The following is a 9,373-nucleotide window of genomic DNA, read 5'->3' on the forward strand; positions in this document are numbered from 1 at the left end:
TTTTTTTTTTTACATTCACAGTCAGATTTCACCGTATTGTGATAAAAGGACATCTCCCTGACAGTGTAAACGTGCTTTGCTCAGCACATGCTCCGCGTCCAAATGCGCCTTCTGTTTCCAATTCTCACAAACAAATTGAACTTTGCGTATGTACAATAATAATAATAATAATAACTCCATGTAAAACCAAAGAGTGCGAAGAGGCCCAGGGCAGTCCCTCTTGTCCAGTGTCCTCCCAAAAACAGTTGTCCTGAAGGGCTTGTGCAAGGACTTTGGACAGCATGTGTCTCTGTCTGTCTTTTCCAGTTCATTTTTTTTATTTTTTTTATTTGGGGTGGGGGGAATGTCGTCCACAAAGTTTCACATTTATGTCTTTTTGTCCCGCTTTTGTTGCCGTGGCCGGTCCTCACGCGCACAGTCCTCCGTAGCACAGGGCTGTAAGCAGACCATTACAGAGCGTTACACTTCCCTCAAAAGGAGCACTCAAAACCAGTACAAATCCTTGGCCTTATCCTGCGCCTGAAGACCTGAAAGACGAGTGGACAGGGGACACAAAAGCAGGAAGAAGTGAGGACAAAGGAGAGAAAAGACAGATTATCAAAGAAGCTTTAACGCACACGCACACACACACACACACACGCACACACACACACACACACACACGCACACACACACACACACACGCACACACACACACGCACACGCACACGGGGCGCGGGACGGAGGGGAGGAAAGAAAACAGCGGAGGAGACGAGGTGACAGCTGGTGTCAAAGCGCTGAGTGATCCGCTGTTTGGACACTCGCGGTAAACTGAGCCGCACCAACAGGGCTACGGGGCTTCAGACCTGATTTACAAGCTCAAGTTGTTAGGGAGCCACGCCGATGTCAAAAAATGTCTTCGCTTTAGCAACACGAATGTGACCACACGTAAAAGCCACGCCGCGGAACACTCCAGGTTAGACGCCGCTGTGACACACGAGCGGCTAAAACGTAAACAACACGCTTCAGCTAGAACATAGTGTATTTAAACCTCAGATTGGTTAACTAAAGTCAAAGTAGAGCCGCAAAATCTCCACGGCGACGAGCTAGTGTTTTCCCGCTCAGAGGCATTTGAGTATTTATATATATTTGGAGGCATTTTTCCACAGTAAAAATGCCCATAGTGAAATAAAGGGTTTTATTTTAATATTGTTCCTGGGTGAAATGTTGCATAGAGTGGCTTTAATTGATTGAATTTGAAAATATTCGGTAACACTTTATAATAACCACACCTTATTTTAGCCTTAATAAATGATGAGTTAACACTTGATTAATTCATTAGTTTAGTGAGACAAACTATGTAAATACTACAGTTAACCTCTTACAGAGCACATTTTCTCCAGTTCAGCTTTACCCAAATCTAAAAGCTTCTCGACTTCTCGCTTACAGGCCAGTGTAATGCCTCATTTGAAAGCTAAGACCTATATTTTTCATCACTTTTTAGTTGTATTTTTTGTGCTATCTTGCCGCTTTTTTATGCTTTTTTTTGCCTGTGTTTTCATCCTCATTTACGTCTTGTTTTATGTCGCTATTTTTTATGCTTATTTCAAGAGACTTTTTGATTTAGTTAAAGTTGAATTGTAGAAAATGTGCTCGGTTAAGGCGGGGGAGAGAGGTTAATGCCTAACTCATAATGAATAATTCTTCACACACTTCACTTATTCATCATTATTAAGTGTTAGTCACACTAAACTAATACATTGTCAACTCATCATTTATTAAGGCTAAATAAGATGTACTTATTATTAAGTGTTACCTATTTAATATATAATTATAAGTTTGTGGGAGTAGATCACATGAAGATGGGAAGCTTAAAATGTCGAGCCCAAAGACACAACGGCAGTGCTCATAATTCAATATCAAGTAGCCTCCGTGACTCTCCTGAAGATCACGGCTGAGTTAATGAGTGGCGCATACCTGTGTCCATGTTGAGCCCTATCTCTCCCGTCCCGGTGAAGGCCCCGCTCCAAGCCGACCCCGTCCCGGACTCGGCCTTGCCCCCCAGCTCGCAGGGCGAGGTGCTGGGCCCCGGCACCGAGCTGCTGGAGGCGAACCGGTGGTGTGAGCGCACGGAGGGCATGAGCAGGGAGCCGTACCGGGGGTCGAAGGCCGTCCCGTACATCTCGTGCACCCCGGGCCGAGAATACGCCGAACTTTGGGAGGCGATGGTGCCCCCGAGCGAGTAGGGGTGGTGGTGATGGTGGTGGTGGTGGGAGGAGTGCCACGCGTCCGGGCCGGGCTGGTGCAGGTGAGAGTGCAGGGAGGCGGAGGAGTACGGGTCCCCGGGGAAGGACAGCTCCGTGTGGGACGCCGAGAGAGCGCTGCCCAGGGTGGAGGACACCGAGGGCTGGTACGAGCTGTTCCAAAATGACGGTGGGAAACTCCGCTGGCTCATCGGGAATGTGCCGTCTGGGATAGAACACACAAACGGGAGAAACTTACTGGGAGGCAGAAGGCAGTATGAGTGATCACTTATCACGCCTGTTGCCTTAAATCAGGGGTTCCCGACATAAGGGGGTGCCTGGGATTGGAATTAAATAAATTATTTGGGAAAATTAAAAACTCAAATATGAAGGAGTACAGGTGAAGAAAAAATGCTGGCAATTATTTTGTTGTTTTGATACATTTGTGGGGGCTGCTGGACTGGGACTATGCACAACTACAGCTCATATCGGGGAGGCTTCAAGGAAAAAAGGTTGGCACTTTTACTGCTGTAAATGCACACACAATAGCAACAATACACACAAACACACACACACACACACACTCAATCAATCAATCAATAAAATCAATCAATCTTTATTTATATAGCGCTTTTCATACATTTCATGTAACACAAAGTGCTTTACAGAATTAAAAACATTCTCTCACACCCACGTCCTCCCACAAATACAAACACATTGTCGCAATCACACAAAGCTATTCCTAATAAATCAAGTGACTTGTCACTGTATTGGACATCAGAGGTCGATTTCCTCTGTTTCAAAAAGCTCTAAAACTTCAGTAGTCAAGTTAAACCCATAAATACACTGCGTTCCAAATTATTATGCAAATGACATTTTTCTAAGATTTTCTAAATTGTCAACTCAAATGAGAGTCAGCATAATTTTCAAGTCTTTACCTGGTAGAGGGTCATTTAAATGTGGTTGAAAAAATCTCCAAGTGATTCAAAAATAAATATAGTAAAAACCTCTAAATCTACTGTTCCAAATTATTATGCAACTCATCGTTTCAATACATTTTAAAGCTTGTAATTAACTGAAAATGCAGCATTAGGAGGTCATATTTACTGAAATCAAAAGCTATTTCAATCAAAAACATCTTGACAGGTGAAGTTATATTTTAACATAGGAGCCCTTCTTTGAGCAGCTTCAAAATTCTTAAATCCATTAAACTTGTGAGTTTTTGGAGAGTTTCCAATTGGATTTCTTTGCAGGATGTCAGAATAGCCTCCCAGAGCTGCTGTTTGAATGAAAACTGCCTCCCACCCTCAGAAGTTTTTTTTGTTGAGGCTCCAAAGGTTCTCAATAGGGTTGAGGTCAGGGGAGGAGGGGGTCCACATCATGAGTTTCTCTCCTTTTATGCCCATAGCAGCCAGTGATGCAGAGGTATTCTTTACAGCAGGACATGGTGCGTTGTCATGCATGAAGATGATTTTGTTCGGGAAAGCACGGCTCTTCTTTTTGTAGCATAGAAGACAGTGGTCAGTCAGAAACTCCACATATTTTTCAAAGGTCATTTTCACACCTTCAGAGAGCCTTAAAGGGCCTAAAGGGGCCGACCAGCTCTCTCCCCATGACTCTGGCCCTAAACATGACTCCGCCACCTCCTTACTGACGTCATAGCCTTGTTGGAACATTGTGGCCATTCACCAACCATCCACTACTCCATTGATTTGACCATCCAGGGTTACACGGCCTCATCAGTGAACAAGACTGTTTGAAAATGAGTCTTCATGTATTTCTGAGCCCGTTGCAGCCGTTTTTGTTCGTCAGCTTCAATTAACCGTTTAGGGGAGGCCCGGATAGAAGGTTTATGCACAACTGCAGCCTCTGGAGGGTCCTACACCTTGATGTTCGGGAGACTCCAGAGGCACCAGCAGCTTCAAATACTTGTATGCTGCTTTGTAGCATCTGTTTGCTTAATCTGATGTGTTTGTCTGGCAGAAACCGTCCTCATTGTGCCATTATCTGCACAAACCCATGTGTGTCTGAATCATTATCAGTATGATGATTATGCTTAATCTTTCATGAAATATCGAAGGTTTTCATACCTAGACCAAGGTATTCAACTATTTTTTCACGCTTTTCATCAGCAGAAAGACCCTTTTTCTTTCCCATATTGCTTGAAAATGATGATCTGCTTAATAAAGTGGAACATCCTTTTTCAGTTGTTTTTCCCTTAAAGGGGCTAGATGCAAGTTTGTGATTTCATGCTCACTACTGCCATCTCAGGCCTTATGCGTAATTGCAGCTTCTATATTAAGCTTGTGCATGACGGCACTTCGGACCCGAATTAACGCCTGTCTGAGTGACAGTGCAGGATTTTAGAGGCAGTTGTGGTGAACAGGTCTGGGCTCTTTCTACACATTCACATTTTAACATTTTTAAACTCTGTATAGTCTCTTTAACTGGTCTAATAACTAATGTCAGTGATTCAAAGAGCACCGAGACACAATGCCATCCGTTTCATCGATTTTTTTTTTTTTTTACCTTTTTGACACAAAAATACAATTTGCATAATAATTTGGAACGCAGTGTAAATAGCAAACGTTTGATTTTCTGTGCCTTGTGTTGTGTGAAATAAATTATGTGACATAAACCTCAGGAACCCCTACCATGTGTTTAATATAGATTTTACGAATAATAACCTGTAAAATAAGCCATTCATCAAGAGAATTCATAATTTAAGGCTGACATTTCCATATAACAGTGAAAAAGCGGTGGAATAAGTGGTTGGAAAAAATACACTTTATTAAGAATCGAGTCCAGATGTGAAAATCAGACATAAAAATAGAGCTTTTGAAAGATTTTGTAAAATAGGTCTCAGTGCATGTGTGCCACAAATATACCCCATGGCATTGTGGAGAGGAAAACTCTCCTGGAGAAGTGTGGTCTGTCTCCACACAAAGTTATCTCTGGTTTTGCCCGAGGCGGCGGCGTGAGTGTTCAGGCGCTTGTATTTAAAAGTATTGGAGTGTCCCGGCGCCTCACCTCGTCCCTTGTGGCTGGCGCTGTAGCTGGTCTGGCTCAGGGCTCGGCTGAAGTGCTCGTCCACCACGGCGCTGATGTCTCCCTGGAAGTAGGTGAAGAGCACGCAGCGGGCGCTCAGGTACTCGGCCCCCGGGGGCAGCTCCTTGTCCTCCTCCTTGATGTTGGGGGGGCCATTGGAACCCACCGCCCCACGACTGCTGCCCTCCTGCTGGGGTTCTTGCATTTTCGAATACAACGCCAGTTTCTGCAATACACACACACACACACATGCAAGAAAACGTATTTCTTTATTTTCATGAATAAACGGCAGGTGCTGATCTTTGACCCTGCCTGTGGTGGAATGTGCTTTTGGATGCGGCACAGGTGTGTAGAACAGATAAACCCACTAAGCCCTTTTTAACGCCTTCATGTTTACCATGGACGTGCCACAGCGGCTAACTGTGACCCTGAGTTAGCGCTGAGCCAGGAGGAATTAGCTGAAATTTAGAGTGCGTGTTAAATGACTGTCAGATAGTTTAATTCATCATTTAAGGGGACGCACGCTGGGCTTTGGCTCAATGAGCGACACAGTTAAAAAATTACACCATCAATTTAGGAACATGCTTTACTAATGATTATTATCCACAACATTCATAGAAACAGATAGAAAATGTTTAATTGTCTGTACTAGTTTGTGACTGGAATTCTACATTGACAGGCTCAAGAACACAAGACACATTTTGCACCAATAGTTTAGTTAAGGTAGATTAAGGCAAATGTATAATTATCTGTTTCAGTAAAAGCTTTTCGAAAAACAAATGAGCTTCCTTATAAAAATCGTTGTTTTCATGGAACGCTTAATAAATATCTGCATCGTCGAAATATGAACTATGACTCGGAAAGATTAGAAGTAACACACTCAAACACACAAAATGACAATTCTAAAAATCAATACATTTTCAAAATCAGAAAATGTCTCAAGATGAAAAGCATAATGGAACAGAATAAAGCACACTGTTGGTCACTTTAAACAGAAATGTGTCCGGAGTGTAATAAAAATAGCGGAGGGCAGAGGCTGATGCTGGGTCTATTTCAGCCACAGACAAAGTGAGTTTTGGCACTATGTGAAATATGCCCTGCATGTTGACTGAGAGCCTTTAAAGAGAGTGGGAAAAAGGAGACAGCTTTTACAGCCCCGGAGAAGGCCTTCTGCTGCTGCTGCCAAGACTAAAATGACTGCAAATATTAAGTCATGTCATGGAACTTGTTAGAGCAGGACAGATAAATTAACAACATCATGGAGATTAATTTAAACTTTCTTTAGAGCTTTGATATAAATGGGGGATATGAAAAGACACGTGAATATAAACTGTTGGAGGCTACTTTTTTATTTACCTGCAAAAAAAGAAAAAAAAAAAGTGTTGCCTCATTCAATGGTACGTTATATTTAGCATATTCCAGGACTACGCTGAGAAAGAGACAAATTACTCAAAAGAAATCATTACGCCTTTATTATTACGCATGCGTAATAATCTGTTTATACATGTCTCAAACGACACATGTGGATATAACTTTATATTTGTGCTCAGAATGGCTTCGCTGTGGTTTTCCAAAAGTTAAAAAGTGTATCACGCAGGAACAACACGGCGCATGGACTTTTACGCACGGGTAAGTCTTGACTAAATGGCTGAAGTTTTTGCACCGAAAGAGTTCACCTACATTTCTAACACATTATGAACACATGTCTAGATACGTCCAGACGATAATCTGGTGTTAAAGCTCGCGTGGTTCATACCTGGTGATGATACGGGCTGTAAGAGCTGAAATAGGGCTGAGGACCAAACACTTGGTACATCACATCCAGGCAGCTCATGGCGAAAAACTCACGAAGAAGAACCAGGCGTCATGAGGGTTTGGCTCAGTGCAGACGCAGGAGGAACAGCGTATTCCCAGGTCCCGACTGTGGCGCGGACCCGAGGGCCTCTGTGCACAGTGTTTGAGTCTCTTTACGCAACTGACTGAACACACGCGCACAGAAGGAATCCCCTCCAGTCCTCGTGTGGCGCAGCCTGAGGTCCACAGCCAATCACAGGGCGACTTTCAGCTCCGCTTTATGGGCTTTTAATTACTGGACCCGTGGTCCCTGTTAACGCATTAATGTTACATTATTTGAATAATGTCGTCTATGATAATGAGCTAATCAGCGCATACTCATCACACTGGGCACGCGGACAAAGGCTCTGCTAATTAACACACGTAGTGTTTCCTACTGCTCACTTTGACTTTGGTCCCAAAGACTGACGCAGTCCGGTGTAATCCCGCGTTGTTGAGGGTCTAAACCCGGGCTCTGTTTGTCGACTCGTTGTTGGGTCTTGGAAGAAGCATCCAGACTAGTTTGGATTACTGTATGAATAAATTATATCACTTTCTATACCCCCCAAAGTAACTTTTTAGTTTTAGTTTCTCGGACATGAGGTCATAAAAGTGCAGTCTTTTTGCGAGTCCCATGCCTAGATTAAGAGTTAGCTTTGAACAGACATCCACATATAATGTTCTCCTAGTGATCCTAAAGTAACACAGTGTTTAACAAATCACTGCAAGTCAAAAAGCACAACAAACCTGTTGTGTGAACGGCTGGCAGATTCCCAAATCACAGGGGTCATAGGTCAAACGTTGCTCCTAGTTTGGTGCTTTTACTGGGGGTCAGGGGTCAACAGTGGGAGTTATTTCAATCCAGAGCAAACACGCTAAATTACTGTAAAACATTTTACACCGTGGCTTTAGTTCATGACCAGATAAACATGACCGAATCTGTGCCGAAAACCTAACGAGGATCCGGCTCCCCAAATATCCCTCACCACATAATGATCACATATTACTCGTCATGCAATTACAAACTATTAGTCATTTATTTATCAAATGCTATGGTATATTACCCAGAATTCCCCAGGACTCGTCCGGGCACTGATGAGGCTACACAGCTGGAAGGCACACAGTCACCAATTTTCCAAAACCAGGCTGTTTGTACCAATCTTTGATCCTTTTTAATTAAGACCCGGGCTCACCACGTCTGGTGGAATTGCAAATGTGGCCAGAAATTTTGCCAATTACTTAGTAAGGTTTGCAAAACTACCCTAGAATAACATTTGCATTTTGGGTTTTTATCTTAAATCTTTCTTTAATTTGGCATAGTGAGATTTATGGCATTGCAAAGTATTGCTTATGAAAACTTTTAATGATTTTAGTTTGCATTTTAAATGATCAGTTCGTTTCATAAACATCTAAATTATTCAACTGGTGGTTAGAACTTTAAATTGAGCTTCAAAAAGTAAATTTAATAATAGTAAAAATGTATAAATGTAAAAGTCCGGTAAAGATGATTGGCGTGTCCTCTGTGGTGACCCCAGTGAGCAGCTCACCTGTTCCTGAAGTGGATGAGGCCAATAAAACCCAAAATAACTGGCGTTCAAGCACCAAACACTGAGAGCCAATGAAAAATCTGTCAGGAACGAGAGGCATTTTCAGAACTGAAGGATGGCTGCGCTGGATTGGGCAATTTTTGACATTCTCTTTATTGAATCGCTGATCAACTGTTTCAGTTCCTCAATAAGAAAAAGTTATTTTGTTTTAAGTTTCTTCAAGTGTTGTTGACCATGAATTGTGTCCGTCTTTCTCAGAGTTTGCCAAAGTCGTGCCTTCAACAAAACGCAGCACGAAAAGTCTATTTAGTTTTGCTGCTGCTCGAGTATGTAAGAGGCTTTTAGGCCACAGAGAAGAAGTGTTCAGCTTTACTCATCAATGACAACTTTAACCGTGCTCATAAATACTTGGAGTAAAACTTTCTGCATTGTTATCAAACTTTTGAGCCCTATTCTTTTCACAGTGTTAATGCTTTTTATTGTTGCTTTGAAGAAGTGTCTGCTGAAGCATTTTCACCATCCTTTCCGAGACCATAAACAAGCACAAAAATGTGTTAATGGACATTTTCCAAAGCGGCTCGCACATATCGCAGCGCTGAGGAATGCCTTCTGAGACAGTGTCCGCGCAGTGCATACAGTAAGCGCTTGACTTTCTAAACAATGCATTTGTTCCTGCACCATCACTGATCCAAACTCACCGGAAAAACAGCAGGGAGAAAAAAT

The 9,373-nt window shown here is 42.7% G+C and overlaps 1 protein-coding gene across 1 annotated transcript; it reads right to left on the minus strand.

Moving 5' to 3' along the window:
• On the minus strand, positions 1–7,226 carry vgll2a (vestigial-like family member 2a). The gene is made up of 4 exons (XM_079572378.1): positions 7,027–7,226; positions 5,253–5,496; positions 1,957–2,448; positions 1–527 (listed from the first exon to the last, which is right to left on the minus strand). Exons 1-4 carry the CDS (start codon positions 7,102–7,104, stop codon positions 484–486), a joined length of 858 nt encoding a protein of 285 aa, XP_079428504.1. The 5' UTR covers positions 7,105–7,226; the 3' UTR covers positions 1–483.
• Between the last annotated feature and the right edge of the window lie 2,147 nt (positions 7,227–9,373).

This window comes from Gobius niger (genome assembly GCF_951799975.1).
Source record: "Gobius niger genome assembly, chromosome: 15".
NCBI classification, from domain to species: domain Eukaryota; kingdom Metazoa; phylum Chordata; class Actinopteri; order Gobiiformes; family Gobiidae; genus Gobius; species Gobius niger.